General features: G+C 44.7%; 1 protein-coding gene across 1 annotated transcript in view; it reads left to right on the top strand.

The window, feature by feature from the left end:
* Positions 1–408: 408 nt before the first annotated feature.
* LBH (LBH regulator of Wnt signaling pathway) overlaps positions 409–25,214 on the top strand; it is a 56,193-nt gene continuing 31,387 nt past the window's right edge. The window contains exon 1 of the mRNA XM_027113471.1: positions 409–547. Coding sequence (XP_026969272.1) covers positions 486–547 — 62 coding nt within the window. The 5' untranslated portion in view covers positions 409–485. The remainder of the gene's footprint in view (positions 548–25,214) is intronic.

The following is a 25,214-nucleotide window of genomic DNA, read 5'->3' as shown; positions in this document are numbered from 1 at the left end:
AGTAGGTCTGGGGTAGGCCCTGGAATCTGCATTTGTATACTGTCATGGAAGAAGGTGGGCTTTGGAGAGTCTTGGGATCAAAGCCCAGCTCTGGGGTTTAACTTTGTGTCCCTGCACCCCTCACTTTATCCACTGGAGTTTGATCAGAGAAGCAGAGCCACGATGAGTGATACCAAGTAAAGACATTTGGGGGAGAATTAGGCATCACACAGTTGCGGATCTGGTTAAGCAGTCTACATAAAGTCATTGTTTCTGCATCCAGTGTTGGGCCTGAAGTCCCCTGGGCCAGCAGTTGGGAAGGAAAGATAAATGTGAAGTAGGGGAGAAAAGGACAAACTGGAACCTACAAAAATGAACTGGGCCCCTCAGGGAGAAACTGCAACTTGCATTTGTCTTGCTTCCTTTCAGTGACACAGGTGACTTGCAGGGTTAGTTGGTGACCCACAGAGCCACACACACAGCTGGCCCAGGATTTGGAGAAGCAGATGGAGAAGACTGGGCTGGAGCAAGAGGGACAGTGGACTCACAGCTGCCACACACCAACAAGGTGAGCCAGGAGCCCAGCATCAGCCTGCGTGGCGGGTACTGGTTGGATGGGGTTTAAGGAGTGCCCTTTATACAAACAGATTTCCCTCTCCTAAAATATATTTTTAAAATTTGACAAGAAAACCTGAAAATATAGAAAGGATTAAACAAGGAAATAAATAAATAAACCCATAATTAAATAATCCACAGCTACTGTTAACATTTAGGGTTTTGTCTTTTACATATTATTCTATTATATATTATATACACACACACATCTGTATTACATATAGTTTCACAATTATAATTAATTTGTGTATGCAGTTCTGAATCCCACTTTTTTCTCTTAACATGATTCTTGTATTTGCCCAGTGATTAAAGTTCTTGGAAAACATCACTTTTATTTATTTTCTTTTTAAGATTTTTTTTTTGATGTGGACCATTTTTAAACTTTGATTGAATTTGTCACAATATTGCTTCTGCTTTATGTTTTGGTTTTTTGGCCACGAGGCATGTGGGATTTTAGCTCCCCGACCAGGGATCGAACCTGCACTCCCTGCATTGGAAGGCAAAGTCTTAACCACTGGACCGCCAGGGAAGTCCCCTGAAAACATCACTTTTTTTTTTTTTTTTGAAAACATCACTTTTAATGGATATCATTGTCCATCATAAAGCTGTAGCATAATTGTTCAACAATTTCCCTATTGTTGAACATTTATGCTATTTTCTGTATCTTTAGTGGCAATGTCATGAACATCTATATACACCTTAGTTCCTATCCCAGAATATGTCCTCAGGAAGATGGAATTACTGGTTAAAGAGCACCAACATTTAATGCTTTACCCCACAAAGAAACCATAACCCAAACATATAGAAAAAATATACAAAGAAGGTGTTTCTTCCTACTCTCAACCCTCAAGCCAGGAATGCATCCAATTTTGACCGTTTGCCTAGTACTCAGTCAGGAATGAAGAGTGGTTCAGTGATACCCAGCTCTGATTCTTGAGTGATTAAGGCGTGAGCCCAGGCAGCAATGAGCACCCTGTTCAGGGTGCCAGGGGACTCTGGCTCGCGGCCCCTCAGCACTGAATCGCTGGACTGACATGTGTTCTCCCCACCGTGGAGAGGAGATGCAGGGTGGAGAGGGGACGCAGGGTGGAGAGGGGATGCGGAGCAGAGGAACCATTCTAGCCCTGGCCCCCCAGCATCCTCCCTCACTGGAGCCCTTCAGGCTGGGAGTGCCGGCAGAAGGCCCAAGAATCGATGGTCCTGAGGTCAGTGTATCTGAGGTTTGCTCTTGGCCAGAATTCAGAGTAGGGAAAAGAAAACTGCATCTGGGTCAAGGTGAGCCTGTCTGGTTGGAGGTCCCAAGGCTACACAGAGGACAAGAGTGATCAGAGCATTGAGCCAGGTGTGGCATTGAAGGAGAGCAAAGATGCTGGTTCACACAGGAACCCCGCCGGAGGAGCCCTTCCATCTGAGATAGTAGCCCTCCCTGCGGGTGGTCAGCCACACAGTCTTAAACCTCCACGACTTACATCTTAGTGCCAAGGCCATCCCTTCATTTTAAAAGGAAGAAGGAAGAAAACTAGTACTCAGTGGGGATTTGCTGAGTGCCAGGCACTTTAAAACACAAGAGAGGCCTATTAATCCCCATTGTTACAAATGAGCACACCAAGGCCAAGAGAAACAAAAGGCCTTGCTTAAGGTGACGGGGCCAATTAATTAAGGGCTAGGGCCAGAACTGGGTGCTTCTCAATCCCTGGGTACAGAGGCAGGTACAGTAGGGAGAAGACCACTGAGCTTGGGTATTCATCCAAGCTCTGCTGTGTATTAATTCTTTGAACATAGAGATGGTACTCATGCCTTCTGAGCTTCAGCTTTTCTCTGCTGTAAAATGGGAGACTGCTTGCTTTGTAGGGTTCCTGTTCAGAGTAACAGGGATGATGCTTGAAAAGGACCTGGTATCATGCTTGGCCCACAGGAGGAGCTCACTAAAGCCAGTTGTAACATTCACTACTTTTGCTTCTGTCCCACCTCTTCTGGGAGCCCTGATGGGGAAGCCCATCCAGGTATGGATGGATCACAGGGATTTCTGGGAGACTTAAGTCTCTGGAACGAATCCCCTCACTCCCTGACCACCCCACCGGCCCCCATCATGTTCGACCCCAGCGCAGAACGCTGGCAGCTTGATTACTTTGCAACACTCTGGCTTTTCTCTCAGAGCAGAAAGAAGGCTCCGGACTCTACATCACTTTCATGCTCCCCAGATAGACCTGGTCCCCAGACAGAGGAAGGACAAGGCTCAGAGCTGGGGGTGGGGGTGGGGAGGAGGTAACTGGAGCATTACCTGTACGAAGTGTCCAACGTCCAGGTGATATTTTATCCTGCTCCTTGTGAGGGTCTCCAGTGAGCAGAGGACTGTTAGTGGCCTGCGCTCTTGGTGCCTAGGCCTTTGCAGACCCACCTCAAGTTTTCCTGGGGGTTTGGCTAAGCGCTCCCACCTCAGCCCTTTAAAGGCTCTGGGCTGAACTCAGCCACCTCTGACAGGACCACGAAGGACCAGCCGAGCACTCGATGGCTGCTTCCCAGCCCGCCTGGGAAACATTTCATTTTCTATTTGCAGAATCACAGATGTTGACTTTTGATCTCTTCCTCTCTCCCTCTGGGCCTCAAATCAGTAATGACAACTATTTCATTTCTTTTTAATTTTTTTTTCTTTTCCCTATAAAGAGAAAATGTCATGAGGGCTCAGAAAGGCTGTTAAAATATTGTAAGAGTTTATTACACACTGGCTACTGGGGTGAGAAAGAAAAGATCTAGCCCTCTCCATGTAAAGCCAGTGGCAATCATCAGAAGGGGGCTGAGTGGGGCACCTTTAAAGGCAATGTTTTTAACCTTCCGTGTATTTGTACACCATCCAGGGATCTTGTTATGGTGCAGATTCAGATTCAGTAGGTCTAACGAGCTCCTGGATGAGGGAGGTCCACACTGCTGGTTCCGGACCACACTCAGAGAAAGACGTTGAGGTTCTGCCTGTCTCTATCCTGCTCCAGTCCTGAAGTGCTGTGATCTCTAAAACCCTCCCTGCCATCTCCATGCAGCTGGGGCTGTGTAGGTAGTGCTGGCCAAGCTTCTCTCAGCAGACACTTTAATATAATTAAAACCCACACTAGATTCTTATCACTTCTGTTCTGTTTAAACGGAGGATATTCAGATATATACACATTTCCAGCGGTGTCTTTGTTTTTTGGGTTTTTTTTTTTTTGCCACACCGTGAGACATATGGAATCTTAGTTCCCCGACCAGGGATCAAACCTTTGCCCCCTGCAGTGGAAATGCGGAGTCCTAACCACTGGACCGCCAGGGAAGTCCCCAAAGAAGGTGTCTTTGGACCAGAATCTGTCCCAATAGGTCACACAAAGACTCATATTGGGGGTGGGGGTCTTCCTTCTCTCACTCCTTTCCATCCTTTGGGTTATTTGTCATTTTTTCAAATGAAATTCAGCTCAACCATTATGATATCATGCTGAACCTTTTGCCACTCCACAAATGGGCAAGTCTCTGAATACCCAGTGAAAATTACCTTTTTTCTTCTATATTTGCTAGTTACTTATTTAAAAATTCATGTTCTATGTATTTAGAGCACATAGGCTCAACTTTAAGAAAATGTATTATATGACTGAAACATAATGCAGTGGATAATTAGGGTGCATTAGAAAGTGACCTCAGTTTCATAAAAGGATTCACTGCAGCATGCCTTCAAGTGATGAGCTCTTTTCTGGTCATTTAACTATGAAAATCTTGCTCTCAGAGATTCTGATTTAACTGGTCTAAGGAGGGACTAGAGCTCTAATTTTTTTTTTAAAGCTCCTAGGGTGATTCTAATGCACATCCAGGTTTGAGAGCTACTAGACTAAATGATGTCAAGCTTCCAACTTTAAACTGTTCAGATGACTTGCTGTTCATTTAAATTCAACACACATTTTTTGTACACCTGTCGTGTGCCAGGCACTATGTGAGGCTTCAGACACATGAAGTCCTGGTTCCTACATTCAAGGCTCCCACAGACTAGCAGGGGAGATAAAGCATTCAGAATTAATTTTTTCTGGAGACCCCACAAATAGTGAGTCAGGGAAACGGTGTCTGTATTGTACAAATAAAAGGCAAGGAAGGAATGGGCAAACCTGCCTGTATCTCCTCCACATCATCACTATCCCTCTCCCTTCCCTCCAAAGGGAATAGAAGATGGATTAAGTAGGAGAACAATGAGCTGCAGGGCAGACGCTTGGCAATCAGATTTGGGTTCTGGGGAGAATGGGAGGGCTCTGGGAGGCTGAGGTGTGTAGCCATCCAGACTGAGTGATTTCTTTTTTTTTTTTTTTTTTTTAATTTTTTGGCTGCATGGGTGTTCATTGCTGCGCGTGGGCTTTCTCTAGTTGCGGCGAGCAGGGGCTACTCTTTGTTGTGGTGCGTGGGCTTCTCATTGCGGTGGCTTCTCTTGTTGAGGAGCACGGGCTCTAGGCACACTGGCTTCAGTAGTTGTGGCATGCGGCTCAGTAGTTGTGGCTCGCGGGCTCTAGAGCGCAGGCTCAGTAGTTGTGGCGCACAGGCTTGGTTGCTCTGAGGCATGTGGGATCTTCCCGGACCAGGGCTCGAACCCATGTCCCCTGCATTGGCAGGTGGATTCTTAACCACTGCGCCACCAGGGAAGTCCCCAGACTGGGTGATTTCTTAATGCAGGAATGCAAAAACCTGCCCGCAAGTGGCAAAGAGTATGAGATGATTCTCAGCAGCTCCTCTGCCAAAACTGTCAAGAAATTCAAGTTGCCTTCTCCACCTCCTTTTCCGAACATGTCCCCAGCCTCCCGGTTTGGGTGCTCTTCTCCCCAGATGGCCTTCCCTGGTCCCCTCACTGCTCTAGGTCCCTCACCCCATCCAGGCTTACCTGTCCCCAAATAACCTCTCACCAATGGTAGTTCTGACCCCTGTGCTGCAGGCATCAGTGAGTGGGGCTGGCTTCCACATGGAGCTACGAATGGCCAAAAGACCCACTCAAAAACACTTGCATTGTAAAGTAGGGACTCTGTTCTTCCAAATGTCACTCCAACGTGGGAGAATTCAAGAATGAGATGTTTTAATAAAGGCAGAACCAGGCAGCCCCCAGCTTATACTAATCCACCGAAGAGCAGAGCAAATGGATTTTGGCAGAAAGTACCATATGCCCCAAGCATTCCCCTTGACCTTACTTCTGGGCCTCACTTCTGGGTCAAGTGGGATGCTCTCCCACAAGGGAGAGAGAACTTGCTCCCAGGCCAAGTTGGCCAAAGGGGAAATGAGCTGCTTCTCAAGACGCTCAGCTTCTGCATTTTGTGAGGATATGGGGTGAGGTTTGGGGGCAGGACTATTTGAACAATGAATAGGGTGTTGGCTACTTTTAATGTGCGTTACAGGGAGCCTCTAAAAACCACTTTGTGACCTGCCTTTAGCTGCCTTCCAGCTCTATGAATCTTTGAACTATTTGAACTGAATTTAGGAGGTCTCCTGCAAGTGGAGGAGTCCTGGAAATCCTGCAAAGCCATGAGTACGAACAAATATTAACTGGGACTCTCCTCAGACCCCACTCTGTGACCCTCAAGTATTTCCTATCACTCAATCCTCACGGTCATTCCAAGGGGTAGATATTATACCCATTTTACAAATAAGGAAACTGAGGCTCAAAGAAGCTGAAAGATTTGCCCAATATCCCACAAAAAACAAGCAGTTTCGAGCCGAGGTTTCCTAACTTTTAGTCTGATGCTCATTGTATGATATTATGATTTGTATTCTGTTCAGACACAGTAAGAGCTGGAAAAATCCCAGAGTATTTATTCAAGAAAGAAAGTGATCTCAAAGAAGAAGAAATGGATTTGGTGGAATTGAATGGATGGGTTAGCTCAGGGCAATCTCGTGAGTTGCCAGCAGAGGGCAGAAGCCTGCCATTCTATATAGGTGCTTACATCCTTTAAAGCCCACGGAGGTCTGGGAGTAAGAATTTTTCACCGAGAGGGAACCCAAAGAAAGAGTAGGAAAGCGCCGGTGTGGACCGCTGTGGTTTCAGGTGGCATGCATCTGGGAGCCAGGGGTATGGAAAGAAAAGCATTCTCCTCTTCTGGGTCCCCTGCACCCAGAAGGCAAGAGGCCCACAGCAGCACAAGACACTGAAACATGCACGGATTCGAATACAAACAATCCAAGATTTGGGTCCTGAATCCCCCAGTGTCTATCTTCTGTCACTCTCCCTGTTTGTGCCTGCGTCTGCATCCATGAAAAGAAGGTAATAACAACTGCCTCGTAGGATGATCAGCTAAAGTACTTTGCAAATTATAAAATGTGCTGGCAGGTTAGTGGAGCTGGGTTTGAATGAAGGCTGCTCTAGTGTCTCTCACTAGCACGTGAGCTGTTGACAAGGAGGCCAGGTTGACACCTGTGCTGGGAGGCCAGGGGAGGGGGTGTGGAGCTGGGGATGTGGAGGTGGTAGGCAGAGGAGGGGATGCCACTGCCCCCATTCTCTGATCAGGGTCACTCTGACCTCAGGACACTCCACTCCAGTTGACATGCTTCACATGGGCTGCCTGTCCTCCGGGGTCCTGTGTCCTCAGAGGAGAGCCCCAAACCTCCCCGGCAGCACCTGAGAGGCCTGATTTTCAGTGATGTGGCCCAGCTCCCTCAGCCCCAGGGATGGTGGGCAGAGTCCCTTCCCAGCCAGACAGCTCAGAACTGAAATGCTGCTGGTGAGGCTAAGTGCGAGAGACCAAGGACCCCGTTGCTGCTCACCCCCAACCCGGCACTCGTCACAGTAACAACATTTTACAGTTCTTCCCAGGAGCACAACTTCCCATCTCATTTGTGATTTTGTTCACCAGGCCAACAGTCCTGAGAGGGAGGTAGGACAGATACAGTTTTAACTCCAATTTTTTAAGAGAAAGAGACTCTCAGCCAGCTTAACAATTTGTCCAAAGTCAAGCAGTAGTTAAAAAACAACAACAAGAACAACAATGACAAAACCCCAACCAATTCAGAACCTGGTCTTATGGCCTTAAAGACACCACCTTGTACTAATTTTTCTATCAAGAGAGATCTTCTATCTCTCTCCATCTGCTTTCTCTCTTTTTAAACTCCCGGTATAGACATATAAGGTCATCATTCTCAACTTATGTACATTATCATCGTCAAGCTAAGCGAAGACCTTCTTTTGTTTTGTTTGATTTAATTTTATTTCCTTTTCCTATCATCCCCAATTTGTGTTCCCACTCAACACCTCTTCTTACCCCCTAAATGGGCACCCCCTCTGATTTGGTTGGTTGGTTCTTTCACTGATTGATTGATTTATTTATTCATTCATTTGTAGGCTTGAGCCAGATACATTTCTGACCAATAATGTGTTTATGATGCTATTAACAAGCATTTTTTTGTTATTGTCGTTCACAACTCATGGACCCTAATTTTGATTCCTTTTTTTCTACACTTCTAGTCATTTCCCATTTATGTTTATATGCTTTACTCATCCCCTACTCCTGCATCCCTAAGTATATTACCTGCTACTTGTGCCTACTTAATTTGTTTTATTCTTATTGGCTTCTGATTTGTTTTATATTATTCTAGACTTTTTATCATCTTGGACGTGTTTCCCTCCTCGTTTTGTATTATTTGTTTATTTACTGTACATGCTTCTGAGTCCTTCATCCAGGTTGGTGACAGTGATGTACACAATCAACACATTAGTCAGTCCTCACCGTCACCTAAAGTCCGAGTAAGCTCCTTATGAGGCTGACAGTAAATCACTGAACTCTTGCTTTGATCTTTTACAAGTTTTACGTACTCTTTAATAGTTGGATGCTGAAGCAGTGGTGTCCCATAGAACTTTCCACGATAATGGAAATGTTCTATACTTTTGTACTGTCCAGTATGGTAGCCGCTAGCGACGTGTGGCTATTTGAGCAGCTGCAATGTGGCTTGTGTGACTGAGGAGCTAAAATTTAATTTTAATTAATTTAAATTAAAATTTAAATAGCTTCATATGGCTACCTATTGGAAAGCACAGATCTATTGCATTACTACTCAAAATGTAGTCCCTAGACCAGCAGCATTGCCATCTGGAAGCTGGGAGCTTGTTAGAGATGCAGAATTTCAGGTACACCAACTTCTACTGAATTAGATCTGCATTTTAACAAGGTTCCCCATATGATTTCTATGCACACTGAAGTTTCTGCCCTCCTCCCCAGATTTACTGAGATATAATTGACATATAATCGTGTAAGTTCAAGGTGTACAATGATGTTGACTTGATATACTTGTATATTGTGAAATGATTACCACCATAGTGCTAGCTAACACCTGCATCACATCACATAATTACCATCTCTTTTTCTGTGGTGAGAACATTTAAGTTCTACTCTCGGCAACTTTCAAGTATAAATACAGTATTATTAACTATAATCACCATACTGTATATTAGATTCCCAGAACTATTTCATCTTATAACTGGAATTCTGTACCCTTTGACAAATATTTCCCCATTTCCCCCACCTCCAGCCCCTGGCAATCACCATTATAGTCTATTTCCATGAGTTCAGCTTTTTAGATTTCACGTATAAGTGATATTATACAGTATTTGTCTTTCTCTGTCTGACTTGTTCCACTTAGCATAATGCCCTCAAGGTCCATCCATGTTGTCACAAATGGCAGGATGTCCCTCTTTCTCATGGCTGAATAACATTCATATATATATAAAACATATGAATGGATAGAGAAGATGTGAGATTATGTCTATATCTATATCTGTATCTCACATCTTCTTTACCCATTCATCCATTGGCAGACACTTAGGTTGTTTTCAATCTTGGCTATCCTGAATAAAATGCTGCAAAGAACATGGGAGTCCAGATTTCTTTTAGAAATCCTGTTTCCATTTCCTTTGGATATATATCTAGAAGTGGGGTTGCTGGACCATATGGTAGTTCTATTTTTAATTTTTTTGAGGAACTGCCATACTGTTTTCCATAGTGGCTGCACCAGTTAACATTCCCACCCACAGTGCAGAAGGGTTCCCTTTTCTTTACATCCTTGCCAGCATTTGTTATCTCTTGCCTTTTGGAGGACAGTCATTCTAACAGGTGTGAGGTAATATATCATTGTGCTTTCGATTTGAATTTCCCTGATGATTAGTGATGCTGAGTGCCTTTTTACCTGTTGGCAATTTGTATGTCTTCTCTAGAAAGATGTCTCTTTAAAAAAAAAATCAGAGCATTTGTTTGTTTGCTATTGAGTTATATGAGCTCTTTATATATTTTGGATTTTAACCCCTTATCAGATATATGATTTGCAAATATTCTCTCCCATTCTGTAGGTTTGATTTTTTTGTTTAATTTTTTTCTCTTTAAAGGTATTATGCTTCTTTTGTAAGAATGATACTCAAATACATCATGGCTTGTTTTGTTTTTGCTATTTTGAAAAAAACTATATGTTTTTCATATATTTTCTATTTTAATATACTTTTTATAGGTGATATATCAATAGAAGAAAGATATTTGTGATATCTTCATTGAGCAAACGCTGAGCTTTCTTATTAGTGCTAATAATTTTTTTATTATGTTGAGTTGTCAGTGTGGTTGGTCAGAGATCTCTCTCTTTCCTTCCTATAGCTCTTATTTATTTTTCTGATTTTTATTGCTTTAGCTAAGTCTCTAGTACTATGCTGAGCCATAGCAGTGATAACAGGCACCCTTGATTGTGGGGATGAATCTAAACTTTCTCCATGTAATATATATGTTGTAGACACTTAATATATAGCCTTCATCAAGTTGAGAAAATAAACATTTATTCTAGATTTTTTGGAGACTTTTTAAAAAAATTCAAAAGTGTTTATTTTATACAAATCGTTTTCACAATAAAAGTTCAAATGTTTTTTAAAACATTTCTTGAGATAATCATGAGATTTTTCTTCTTCTGTTCATTAATGGTAAAAATTACATTAATAGTTTTTTCTCACATTAAACTTTCGTGTATTCTAAAAATAAACCTTACTTGGTCATAACTTTTTAAATACACTGTTGGATACAGTTAGGTAATATTTTATGTAGAATTTCATATCAATATTCAAACATGAAATAGCCTTATAGTTTTTTGTTTCTTTTTTTTTTACCATCCTTATCTGACTTTGTAATGAAGGTTAGACCAGTCTTATAACAAAGGCGAAACTGATTTCTATTTTCTGGAACAGTTTGTATATGTCAGGGTATTATCTCATCCTTATGATTAGGTGGAACTTATCTGTAAAACCATCTGAGCCTAGGGCTTTTCAGGAAGAGGGGAGGTCTTTGATTACACTGTAATTCTTTATTGAATACTTGACAATTCAGTTTGCTGTTTATTACTGTTGCAACTTTGGAATTTCATATTTTTCCAGAATTGTATCAATTTTAATGTCTCCAAATTTCAATTTTTCATAATATTGTTAGTCTAAAACTTTTTGTGCTGGTGCTTCTTTCAATATTAATTGCATGTTTACATATCTTTTTTCTTCTTCTAACTTTGTCATATACTATTTGTATATTTCACAACCTTTTCAAGAAACCAGCTTAATGTCTTGTTGTTTCTGCACTCTGTCTCTCTGATTTCTGACATTATGTTATGTTTTCCTTTCCTCCCCTCCTTCTGCTCCTCCTCCTTCTCCTCCTCCTCCTCCTCCTCCCTCATCCTTCTCCTCTTCCTCCTTCTAGGTTTATTCTGGAGCTTTTTTCTAGCTTCCTGCATTGAAAAATTGGCTCTAAGAATGTTTCAAAAGGGGTTTGGAGTAAGCCCTCTGAAGCCTTATATACTTGATACTACTTTTATTTTACTTGCATTTAAATGATGTTTTGGCTGGATATAAAATTCTAGGCTTGAAGTCATTTTCCACCAACACTAAAAATATTACTTCATTGCTTTCTTGTATGCATTTTTGTTATTGAGGTTTCATATCATTCTGATTCTTTTTCCTTTTTCATTGATCTACTTTTTCTTTATAAATATTTTGAGAATTTTCCTTGTTGTTAATGTTCTTAACTTTTACTACAATATTTCTAGGTGTGAGTTCCTTTTTTTATCTATCTTGTTTAACACTGAATCCTTTCAACAGAAGTTTTATATTTTCTTTATTTCTACAACATTCTCAATTACGATACCTTCAAATATAGCCTCCTGCCTTAATTCATTTTCCCATTCTGGCTCCAAAGTCTGTGATACTAACCACTTCACTATCCTCCCGCTCTTGAAAAGAGAGTCAAGATTTTGTTGCCCTCGTCTGCTTAGGCACTGCCTCCTTCCCCCACGCTAAAAGGCCATGATAGGGGCCTATTTTGCCTCTGTATTCTTAGTGTGTCAGTGCTCACTGTGTGTTGAATGAATGAATTAAGAGAATGGAGGAGTGGCGGTGACCACAGGGCTAGAGCAGGAGGTGCTGTTGCAGCCGGGGCAGCAACCAAGCCTCATGACAGTACTGTGTGCCCACACCCAGGTGTATGACCTCTACAGGGTGGCAGCTCCTTAGCAGACCCCTCCCTGTGGGAGGAAACACCTAGGGCAGCCAGCCCAGCCCAGTCATGTTCTAAGATAATGACCTGGGGTGAGTGCCTGCCATAGCTTTGACCAGCTCTCCATTTGGCTCAAAGCTGCCTTCTGGCAGCTGTGGGGCTCCCGATGTGAGGCCGGTCTGACTCCTTCCTGTCCAGCTGTGGAACCAATGGCAAGTTGCCCTCCTCTTTGACCCTCAGTGTTCTCTTCCATATCTTGGGGAAAATGTTACTGTCCTTTCCAGCTTGCAGGGGTGTAAGGGGCAGCAAAAAAATATTTAAGTGCTTGTAAACAGGGTGCTGCTCTCATCAGGGACAAACCACAGTGCATGTAAAACTCTCTGACTCTGGAGTCTGCGTTCAGAAGGGAAATCCCACATGGGGACATGTGGGCCTTGATCTAACCCTGCTTCCTTGGAGGGGGTCAAGACTCCCCACAGGTCTGTGGCTCTTCAGATCATTTGAAAGAAACCTCTGGGAGCTAGAGCCAACTCCAGTTGGGTGATTCCATCCACCCTTCACCCTCCCCTCCCACACCCTCACTCACAACCCTATACTATATTACCTCACTCCATCCCCCCACCATTCCCTGCTCTGGTTTCATTGAGGCTCCATTCTGACCTTCCCTGCTTGTAAGAGGGTCCCAACGCCCAGAGCATTTCCCTTCCCCTCTGCCCAGCAGAACTTCTTTTGCTATGTATATAACTTATGTCCTGCTCTTAGCTAGGCCTAAGCTGAGGAATTCAATCTAAGTGTTCCTTGGATGATATGGGCTTACTCCTCATAAATTATATATATATATATATTTTTTTTCTTTCAGTAGGGCACCCAAAGTCTTAACACAAAAGTAAAGTACCAGGTCTCTTGGCAGCCTGGTGGCAGGAAGAGGGGAGGGGTTGTTCCAAGACCTTCAAATAACCCATTTAGGCAGTAATGTGGACTCTTGAGAATATGCCCTTGGTGTCCAAGGCACAGACATTTTTCTGAATGAAATTCTCTCTTTTGGACCCAGGCTATCAGCTCTTTAGAACCACCCCCCTTACTTTCAGCTTCTCTTTTTTTTTTTTTTTTTTTGCGGTACGCCAGCCTCTCACTGTTGTGGCCTCTCCCGTTGTGGAGCACAGGCTCCGGACGCGCAGGCTCAGCGGCCATGGTTCACGGGCCCAGCCGCTCCGCGGCATGTGGGATCTTCCCAGACCAGGGCACGAACCCGTGTCCCCTGCATCGGCAGGCGGACTCTCAACCACTGCGCCACCAGGGAAGCCCTCAGCTTCTCTTAATGGCCACTCCCAGCAATCTTTGAAACTTTATTGATTCATACTATTTTCTACCATCTCCTCAGTTTTATTTTTTAAGTAGATCTGATACCCTTTCAATATTCTTGCTTTTCTGATCTTCTTTCATAAAAGTCTTTCTTTTCTATAGCTTTATTTTAAGAGGTTTCAAGCATGAGGTAAGAAATTAGATTTGATTTTCTTGGGCACCATCCAGCCCTGAACTCAAAGATTCTGTGAAATTTGCAACATGGTTAACACTAAACTAGCACCACTGAGGACCACTAATGATTAAACCTGCAATAATGTGGCTGGTGCCCTTCTACCTAATGAGAAGATACAACACTAACCAGTAAGTTCTCTGTCTGGTGTTAAGATTACTGAGTTACTCTGACATTATCTAGTTTGAACATTCAAACTAGCCACATTCCTGGTGTGCCATAGTAATCCTATCTTAGTAATGACAATAATAGATAACACACAATATACCAGGCACTTTACATACATTAACTTATTTATTTCTCATACTAATGCTGTGAGATAATTAATATTTTCATCCCTACATTACAGAAGGGAAAACTGAGGCAGAGTAAGGTTAAGTAATTTGCCCAAAATTGGAGTTGGTAAATGATAGAGCTGGGATTCAAACTCAGCAGAATGGCCTCTTTCCCATACTACCTCCTGAAGATCAGAAAAGATTATTGTGCACCCCCCTATATGTAATTATGCTGTCATATCTCCTCATAGGAGACTATTGGAACCCTTTTCTTTACCCCTTGTCGTTATGATATGTGTCCAGGTTTTACCTTTTGCACACTGGAAAAAGTTGGAAGAATTAGGAGATCTTTGAAGCAGATAAGAAATACAAGTAAAGGGCTTCCGTGGTGGCACAGTGGTTAAGAATCGCCTGCCAATGCAGGGGACACAGGTTTGAGCCCTGGTCCGGGAATGTCCCACATGCTGCGGAGCAACTAAACCTGTGTGCCACAACTACTGAGCCTGTGCTCTAGAGCCTGAGAGCCACAACTGCTGAGCCTGTGTGCCTAGAGCCCGTGCTCCACAAGAGAAGCCACCGCAATGAGAAGCCCATGCACCGCAACCAAGAGTAGCCCCCGCTCACTGCAACTAGAGAAATCCCGCGTGCAACAACGAAGACCCAACGCAGCCATAAATTAAAATAAGTAAATAAATTTTTTAAAAAAGAAATACACGTAAAAATACTGAAGCTGCAATAAGAAATAGGAAGTAAGCAATGCTTGAGTAAAAGTGAGAAGGGTTGGAGAGGGGAGCAGAGGAGGAAATGAGGAGTCTTATGGAGGGTTTGGAAATCATAATCACATGTCATACAAAATGAAATGAATAAATAGGAACATTCAAAATCATAAAGATGTCAAATTCATCTATGGAATTTTAATCAAAGTCCAACAGGGTGTTTTGTTTTGTTTGGAACTAGACAATCTGATCCCAAAAGTGATTTGGAAGAGGAAAGGGCCAAGAATAACTGAGAAGCAATTTTGAAAAAGTACAAGGTAGAAGAGCTTACCCTACCAGATATCAAGACTTATCATCAAAATATTTAGTAATGAAGACAATATCATTTGGGCAAAAGGATAGACCAATGGAGCAGAATAGAGAGCCCAGCCACTGGCCCACCTGTACTTAGAAAGAATATAAGGCAGAGATGTCACAAATCAGTGTGGATCTATTTAGTAAACGAGTCTAAGGAGCAACTGTTTTCATATGGAAAATACAAAATTAGATTTCTATCCTAAATCAACCCCAGGTAGATTAAAGAATTCTTCAATAAAAACGAAAAGCAAAAGTTTAAGATACAAGATGAAACTATAGAAAAATTCTTCATGACTTTAAGATAAAGAAGGATTTCTCTAAGAAATGCGCACACACAAATAGAAACCAGAAAAAATGCATAATTTTGACTACATTAAAATTAACTTCTACACAACAAAAGGCCACTATAACAAAGTGAAAAACAAGCCATAGCCTGGGAGAAGATATTTTCAGTGACTATAACATGTAAAGAAATCTCTAAAATTAATTAGAAAAAGATAAACAACACATGGGGGGAAATGGGCAAAGAATATAAACTATCGATTTGCAGAAGAGGAACCCCAGAAGGTCAATAAAAATACAGAGAGATGCTTGCTTTCACTATTAATCAAAGAAATACCAATTAAAACAGTAATGTTATACCATACACACCCACCAGCTCAGCAAAAATTTATGTTAGACAATGCCAAGTGCTGGCAAAGGTCTGTTATGTCATGGAGCCTCATTCACTGCTGGTGGGATTGTAAATTGATACAAGTACTCTGGAGAGCAATTTGGCTGTTACTAGTAAAGCTGTAGGTGGTCGTGTCCAGAAATCCCACTCCTAGGCGTACAGTCTTGTATATATGCACAAGGAGACATGTATTAAGATGTATGCTGCCACATGGAAACAACCTAAAAGTCCATGAGACTGGATGACTAAATTGTATTATAGTTATACAATGGAATACAGTACAGTGTGTGTCAGCATAGATGAAAATCTCATAATTGTAATGCAGGGGAGAAATGCACATTGCAGAAGATTATGATTATTTATACACACACATATACATATATAGTTTAAAAGCTGGCACAGCATAATAATACTTTATAATGTTTATGGATACATAAAAATGCAATAAATATAATAAAAAATATAAAAACATGCACGAGGATGTTGAATTCAAAACAGTGCTTCACTCTGGGAAATGAGAGAGGAGAATGGAGTGGGGAAGAGGACAGAGGGAAACTCAGCTGTGTCTCTAATATTTACTTTCTTTGAAGTAAAAAGACCTGAAGCAAATAAGACAATATGCTAATATTTTCGAAAGCTGATGTGGCCATCATTAATGCTGTCCACCAAATATTTCTGGCTCTCTGCTTTCCAGGCCCATGGTAAGATTGCATTTTCCATTCACTTTGAAGTTAGGGGTAGCCTGGAGACTTTGGCCAATGAACTGAAGTGGAAGTGACTTACATTTCTGGTGTCAGTGCACAAAAGTGTTGGCCAACATGGCAGCCCAGAGATAAAGTTTCTCTCCTCCCCAGGCCCTAAGCAGACATGATATTTCCAGATAACCTGTGGAGTACAGGTGGATGAGTGAGAGATGAACCTTTATTGCTCTTGGCCACTGAAATTTGGGGATGTTTGTTACCACAGCACAACCAACTCTGTCCTGACTGATATAGCTGTGAAGTGTGTCCATAGGTGTTCACTGTGTTAGTCTCTGATTTTATCTACATGTTGAAATATTACAAATACATTTTTTAAAGTTTTTAAATTGGACTGGATTAATCATATTTCTCAGTTCACGGCACATTGTCTTTATTGGTCTGCATAATGCCCTTCTCTTATTCTATTAATTCTCATTTTCTTAGTAAGTACCTCAGACTTGGGATGGAGGCAATGTTGAATGACAGGACATCTTGATGTATTGACAAAGGGAATGAATGATGGGCTCGCACTCCTAGCACGAGTCCAGATTTCCTCCAGTGCTCTCTGGTCAGATTGTGGGAGCCAGACTTTCCAATTAGAAAGTCTCAGCTCTTCTCCAGAGAAATGTAAACACGAATTGTGATGAATGCAATGGTCCCAATTGTTGCTGACTCTTTGTATGGTTTTAGAAAAATCATTTCACCCTTTGTTCCTAATTCTCTGATGTGTTGGAAAGTGCTAACCTTGCCCCCAGAGAGTTCCTTCCCTACCCACTTAGAGCCAGCACCTGCCCTCCATCCCCACCAACCAGCAACTGTTTCCCCAGACGCAGGTCACCTGTGAGAGAAATGCTAAGAAAACTTTCCACACCTTGTGGCTCCCAGGTTCCTTTTGCAGGGCTGCCTGCAGAACCCTCAGGGAGTGAAAACCCCAGAAAGAGAAGGAGGAAGGGGGCAGAGAGCTGGGAGAAGGAAGAAAAACTTGTGCTTCTGGCCAGTTCTGTTCTGTACTGTGGAGCGAAACACAAGCAGTGCCTGGAAGTCACCGTGAAATTTGATGCCTTTGAGAAGTTCCGTGGAAAGAATGACATCATGACCAACCACTCCCCCCCACCCCACCTTTTTTCCAGTGGGAGTGAGAAATAAATAGACTGACACATTTTCCAGTCAGGGAGCGATTCTGGAGAGCAAGTTTACCTTGGCTCAGGAGCTCAGGTGGGGCTGTGAGAAACCTTATCTGTGCTTGCCCTGTAAACAAGGGGCCCTCCATCTCCCCGGAGCCTTGGCCACTGAGCAGGTGACCGCGGCAGGCAGGTGAGCAGGGCAAGCCACGGGCTGGCCAGAGCTACCACAGAGCCAGCCTGGCCCCAAGCAGGCTGTGTTAGGTAAATATTGCCTAGATTTGACTGACAGACTCATTTACTGACTGTGCCTGCCAAGAGAAATGCCATCAAATCCACCAGATTCAAAGGTAAAACAGACGTCCCTTAATTCGATGTTTCTCAAACTGTAATGTGCATATGGTCACCTGGGGATCTCCTTAAAATGCAGCTTCTGATTCAGCAGGTTGGGGCAGGGCTGAGAAATTGCATTTCTAACAAGCTGCCGGGTGATACTGATGGTGCTGGTCTATGGAGCACACTGTGAGCTGGCAAAGCCTCAATGTTGAGATGGCCGTGTGCATTTTACACGGTCGAAATAGTTACCATTTAAGGAGCCCCGTCTGACTCTGTGACAGGTGCTGTACCAGGTGTCTTCTGTCACTGAGCTCTTTTACTCTTCATACCAGCTCTGCAAGGTAGGCATTATTATCCCTGCCCCTTCCTTGGCAGACAAGGAACTTGAGGCTAAGAGAGGTTAATTCCTGCTCTGTAAGTGTCATTTCCAAAAGCTTTCATTGCTATCTTCCTTCCCCTTCCCCGCGATCTGAAATAACCCAAAGACAAAGGATAATACACACCCTGTGTAGGGCTGGGCGTTGTCTGCTTGTGGTGATCGGCCCACTTGACATCCGAGAATGAATAATTCCTTTTGTACAGAATCATCAGGGCCAAGCACAGGACTTCAGGAATCCTGGAGTGAATGTTTGGCCCAGTAAGCCCTGGCCACAGTAGAGATAGTCACTCAGAAAGGTGGACACGTCTGGTTTTCAAATCCCTATTGTACTGATGTGTTCACCCCTAGGAAATGCGGTTTAAGATTCTAAATACCAGGAGGAGATGCTTTGATGTGTCAGCTTGGAAAGAATGCCTCTTAAGGGCCATTTAGGACTGCAGGAGGGAAAAAAAATGCCCCAGCTTGTGTAAACACCAGCGTGAAGGCAGTTGTAATTGACTGACCCACCTGGAGATATTTAAATACCTCCAAGAACTGTGATGTGCCCTTGCAAAACCCAGACAACTTCCGGGTATGAACTTGCATCACATCTGCATCTCAACCAGCAAGGCAATCCAGCTAGCTGGTCCTGGCCACACACAGGGCAAAGTGGGAAAAATATGATACTCTCCCCCAGACCCTTGGAAGACCTGAATTCTGGTGACCACTTAGGAAGTCGGACTGCTCTAGGACTCCATTAGCATTTGAACCTCATCCATAGTGGTTCCAAGATGTGACCATGATTTGTACTGCAGGGTGGGGAAGGCCAGGTTCAGGTCCTCCTGGAAGCCATTACAACTCCATTCTTGTTACACAGAAGAAAATACTCAGAGCAGCAAGTCCCAAGACAAATTGAAGGCCTCCAAAAAGTCACATTTAATTTTGTTATTTACATATTACATCATCCTACAAAGTATTTGAGGGAGTTTACGGAAACCACATAAAAGAGAGCAAACTTTAAAAAAAAATAAGGAGAGGGAATATGGGAGGAAGGGAAAATAAAAGAAGAGGATTAAGCCTGGTGTGGTCAATACCTTATCAAATATTTTAAGGTCCCACGCACTTGGACTAAGTTATCTTAAATCGAGCTCTGACTTCCTAACCTACAAAGCAAAAAAGAAAAGCATGGACAGCATTCACTACACCTATGCTATAAAAATGAAGCAGCTGCTTCAGAGAAGCACAGCTATTCCTGGTGCTGAGGTTCCCCATGGGGCTTCATGAGGGAGAACCAGAAGACACAGTGGAATGTCATCAAGAGTGTCCTCAACACCAGCTCTATGGGAAGTCCCACGGGTTGTTTCATGGGGATGTTTCCTCTAATTCGCCCAGTGCAGGCTGACGGCCATGCCAATGCCTAGTCCATCGAGAGCAATTGTGAAAGATTCCAGAATGACCCCTGCGGAGCTGGCTTCGTCCCAGGATAAAAATCAGAGGCAAGGAACTGCTCTGGTAATCTGACAGTCTGATTTCTAAGCACTCCTCACGCCTGCCTCTCTGCGAATCTGAATTTAGTCTGCTCTCCAGGCCTTGTGCCCACCTCACTTAATTTTGGGGTGTGCGTCCTGAGCACTCCCAGCAAATCTGCAGACAATGAAGGTGAAGACGGGGCACAACCTGTAGCCCATCCCCGAGCTGGGAGCAACGGTCTGCCCGCCATGACTTGCTGGGCACAGAGCAGTCTCTTTTCCTGGGAAAGCACAGGCTGAGGAGCCAGAGGACCAGTGCTGGTCCTGAGTTCACGCTCACTGACTGTCACAACTGAGGAAAGTCAACTCCTCTCTCTGGGCCTTACTTCTGTTGCCTGCAAAAGGGAGAAGATGGGCTGGCATCTAATCTGTCCGTTCCAGGAGGATTCCCCAAGCTGTGGTCCTCCGTGATGCACGGCAAATGGAAGAGAGGCAAGAAAGCAGAGTTGCAAGCTTTGGGGTCTGTGATAGAAATGGAAATGTGCCACCTGGATCCGCTTCAGGGGAGCACCTGCTGCCCAGCTGCTGGGAGTGGGGTCAGCAGACTGCATCCAGCTCCCAGCTCCTTCAAGGTCAGCCTCGGCTGAAGAGGGCCTCCTCTGCCAAGATCAGGCCTTCCCCAGGACAGCCCACACTGCAGATGCAGGAGAACAAAGGCCCAGGCATTTTGTCCCAATGCGGGACACTCTGACAGGTAATATTTCCCCCACAGCTCCCCATAGGATTGGCTGAGATTTGTTGAGCCTGCATTAGACTTCCTTCTCGGCCCAAGCCTGCTTCTTCCCCTTCCTTTCATCAGTGTTGGCCCCAAACCCTGTCTCCACAGCTGCCTCTGAAGAACCTAGTCTGCAACAGCTTCAAAGCACCCACGGCACAGAGACTTGCCAGACCTGACCTTCAGAACAGAAGCCTTAGCCACCAGGGATCCCAGAGTGAGAGAAACAACTAGTGTGGATGGTGTGACAACACTTATAGCCACAGCCGCAACTCAACAGGCAGTCATCACGTGGACGCCCCACCCATCTAAAACTGACATGATCCTCTTCTCCCCAAATCAGTCCCTTCTGGGCTTTGTTTTCCCAGCGGATGGTGGCAGTTTTCCAGTCACCCAAGCTCAAGACTTTTCCAATTCCTTCTCCCTTCTGCTCTCACATCCAAACAATTACCGAGTTCTAAAGCCTCCATCTCTGCATGGCCTCTCACCTTGTCATCTGCACCTCCCATGGACACAACCTCTCTCTTGGGCCATCACAGCAGGTCCCCTTCTGACCTCCCTTGCTCCAGCTCGCCCCTCCTTACTTACCGTCAGATGGTTATACCTGTGCAGGCTCCTGTCACGGTGATGGCCCCCACTGCCCCCCGTCATCGCTCTATGGAAGGAAGAGAATGTCAGAGATACTGGAATCACACCAGTCCTTCACACCTGTTTCCCCTGTAGTCACTGGGAGGTATTTGTTGCTGCTTGTGACAAACACTTATACACAAAGTGGTACAACAACATGAATTGGATAAGTTTCTGTTTCTATTTGGATTGAGGTCAGTGTGATTTCCCTACCTTAGACCCAGAAAACAGAGCACTTGTTCAACTGCGGAGGTGCCCCTGGCATGTAAGTGTATGTGCCTGTGTGGACATGTGGAGGTCCCAAGAACAAAAAAAGAGCTGGGTGACTTGCTGACATTCAATACCAGGGTATTTCTTAATGTTCCTTGTTGAACAAATAGCTTTCATCTGCTCGTGTCCCCATGTGCAGAAGGGCAGGCTGTGAAGGCGGGATGCCGTCTGCCTGCCAATTAAGGCTGGTGGAACCTCCCTGGGCTTTGATGGAAATGCAGCAGTTCACACACCGTGTGCTTCTAGCCAAGGCATTGGCAAGTGCAAGACTAGTGCAAATACTCTGAGAAATGTGCTGGGAAGAGGGAGAGATGGGTTATCAACCATTATATTTGGCATCATCCTCTTCTAAGAGAACTGGCTTGGCCTCTCTCAGAAAACAAGAAAGGGTTGCTACCTTTGCTATGTTTTCCTGTTAAGCAACAAAATGAAATAATTGATGTGGGTTTCACTATCCCTTCTTTTCACTGTTCATCTTCAAGCAGATCCAGTAGAGAATAATTTAACACTGTACCTTTCTGCCAAGGAAGCCGAGTGTCTGCCCCGACTGCACCCTTATGTGTGACGAGCTGAGGGCAGGGAATATAAGGTCCATTTTACAGAGGAGCAAACTGAGGCCAGACAAGTAAAGAGACCTGTTCATTCTCTTATTAAGAATGTCAGACAACATCATATATGGTGTGTAATTCATTAGTCTTTATATATTCTTCTTTTTAAGTGAGGAAATTAGTAAGAACTGGGGAACATTAGGGTCCTGGAGGTGGAGGCAATAACAGGAGAATAACCCTGGGGAACATGTGTGGAGGAGACCTCCTCCAGTGAGGAACAGGAAGTGAAGTGGGTCAGGGCTTTCAGTTGGGTTCTCCAACTACCCCTAAATAAAAAAAAGCCTGTGGCTAGGGGCGGGGGCCGCCCGCCCCCAGCCTCCTGAAAGACTGGAATGCTCTAGCTTTTTTCAATAGTAACATCGGGGCATTAAAGAGTGAAGTTAGAAAACAGCCTCAGGAGGGTCTCCTTCCCTATTTCTGGTTTTCCTTTCTTTTTCTTTTCTTTTTTTTTTAATTTATTTATTTTTGGCTACACTGGGTCCTGGTTGCTGTGTGCAGGCTTTCTCTAGTTGTGGCGAGTAGAGTCTACTCTTTGTTGCGGTGCGCGGGCTTCTCATTGTGGTGGCTTCTTTTGTTATGGAGCACAGGGTCTAGGTGCGCGGGCTTCAGTAGCTGTGGCACGCGGGCTCAGTAGTTGTGGCTTGCGGGTCTAGAGCGCAGGCTCAGTAGTTGTGGCGCACGGGCTTAGTTGCTCCGCAGCATGTGGGATGTTCCTGAACCAGGGCTCAAACCCGTGTCTCCTGCATTGGCAGGTGGATTCTTAACCATTGCGCCACCAGGGAAGCCCTGATTTTCCTTTCTTAAGAGGATGCCAGGGCTTCCCTGGTGGCGCAGTGGTTGAGAGTCCGCCTGCCGATGCAGGGGACGCGGGTTCGTGCCCCGGTCCGGGAAGATCCCACATGCCGCGGAGCGGCTGGGCCCGTGAGCCGTGGCCGCTGAGCCTGCGCGTCCGGAGCCTGTGCTCTGCAACGGGAGAGGCCACAACAGTGAGAGGCCCGCGTACCGCAAAAAAAAAAAAAAGAGGATGCCAGGGTGATGAGGAAGGAGACAGCCAGGTGCTCTCTCAGAAGGCAGGTGGAGATGCAAGGCAAGGGTCCTGCAGTTCAGGCTTTGATGTCAGGGTCAGGGGTGGAGGACGTGGGGGCCAGCTGCCCCACTGTCCTCAGTAGCTGGTGAGCAGTACTGTCCCCGGCTCTGCCCGAGCCCATGTGCCACGCCGTCCACTCGCAAGGCTTAGAAACCCTTCATGGAAGCCTCTGACGCCCCAGGGCCTCATCAAGCATGTGAAAGGGCATTTGGCCTTCCTCGCCATCACGACCTGTCATCAGCTTTGCTCACACTGGTGCAGGACTTCAGCAGTGATGTCAAGGCCACCTCTCCTGGTGCACACGTGGACTGCTTGGCCTGGCCTGGGCAAGGGTGCTGGGTGCCTGGGGTCCACTTGGAGAAGTATCCTTTGGTCTAAAACTCCGTCCCTTCTTAGTACAAAGGAAGGAAGAAAATGATCTGCCCAGACTTTTTATACCCCTCCCCATTGATCACTGGCGTTAATCTGCTCCAATGCTGTCGTCAGATTCGAGCTGGGGTCAAAGATTCCCATCAGATCCCTCCAGAAGGGCTGTGACCGACTAGGAAAGTCATTTTCTATTGTGCCCATGGTTGCACCCACGAGCCCTTCTGAGGGGTTCACTTCCTTCTCTGTCCTCTCAGGGCATGGTTTCCCCTCAGCCTCCAACCATCAACCATACTCCAGGCTCCGGGACCACAGAGATCTTCCCTCTCACCCACTCAGCCTGCCTGAAATGGCACTATTAGTTGGAGACCCTGGAGGTACTGTGAGCATGTCATTCTCACAATAGTGTGAATTTGGCAGATCAAGTTCACTTGCTTGGCAGCTGCCTGACATTAGGGCGTTGAAGAGTGGACTTTTCTTTGGAAAAGAAAAAAAGATGGCTTTGGAGTTTGGAAGGCCAATATGTAGGAGGGAGCATGGGTTTCTTGAGATCAGTGGGTGCCTGAGGCGGGTCAGAAAAAAGGTGTGAAACAAGAGGAGATGGAAAGGGGAAGTCTCAGAAGACACGATTCACATAAATTCAATCTGACCTACTTAACACTTCTGCTTAGGCCCCACCCAACTGGAGGAGAAATGCTGATGTTAACTCAAATAATGTAGAGGTGAGGAAAACTGGACTGGTTTGGCTAACAGAAGTTCCAGACATTTTTCCTGCCAGAAATTTGGTGCACAGCCCATGCGGCTGAGCACAAGGCCCTTTCCTAACAAATAAGTATTGCATTTCACATGCAGACTTGGAGCCTAGGGGCCTCCAGTGTCCCCCCCCCCCCACAAGCTCTAGATTCTTTTGCTCACTCCTGGTTCCCAACACACCCTGGCACTTTCTCACCCCTGGGTCTTTGCTTATGCTGTTCTTGTTGCTAGCATCGCCTTTCTCTGGCTTTTACCCATCCTTTGAGGCCAGCTCAGTAGCATCCTTTCCCTTTCGCTTCTCCTGATACCATTTATTTATTCAACAACTATTTCTTGAGTGCCTACCATGTGCCAGGCACCCTTCCAGGTGGTAAAGGTACAGCAGTAAACAAAACAGACTCAATCCTTGCCCTTGTAGAATTTATATTCTGGTAGTCAGCACCCTTCTCCCCAGGACAAGAGTAATCACGACACCCCCCATGCTCACATCTCTATCACAACAGCTGTCAGATGGTCCTAGAGGGGCTGGCATCTCCCAATCTCCCCAGTGACGGACACCATGCCAAGCACCAGAGGCAACCCCTGATTTCTTTATAAAGGGAACTCAGGGATGGAAAATCTGGTAGGAAGGGTAGAGGCTAGGGCTTTTTTGTTTTTGTTTTGTTTTGTTTTTTGGAGGAGGACAACACATTTAGTTTTATTTCAATCAAATCACAGAGGCTCGGGTTTTTATATGCAAACGGTACTTACATAGCACACGTGCTGTTTTTATTCGGCTTTACAATTATTTAGGGGATCGCTAAAACAATTTAGTGATTCGTCTTAGAGCTGTGTTGGCCCATCAGACCCCCTATTATCACATAGTGTGTGTGTCTATTTGAGATGGTTTTGGGGGTGATGGAGATGGGAGAGAACTAAAGACCTCCTAAAATAATTCCTTGGAACTCCACCATCTGGCATGTAGTAGGTGCTTAATACCTCCTTAATTCTACCTGTTGGTAGAATTGTTGTTGAAAGGTCAGGAAGGTGTAATATGGACCCAGCTATCTGATCCCAAGGCTGGGCACCATGT

The sequence above is a fragment of the Aethalodelphis obliquidens genome, unplaced genomic scaffold (genome assembly GCF_003676395.1).
Source record: "Aethalodelphis obliquidens isolate GAN/ISIS:26980383/991018 unplaced genomic scaffold, ASM367639v1 scaffold12, whole genome shotgun sequence".
Lineage (NCBI taxonomy): Eukaryota > Metazoa > Chordata > Mammalia > Artiodactyla > Delphinidae > Aethalodelphis > Aethalodelphis obliquidens.
Note: the sequence above shows the minus strand (reverse complement) of the source record. Positions and strands in the feature narration are given on the sequence as shown.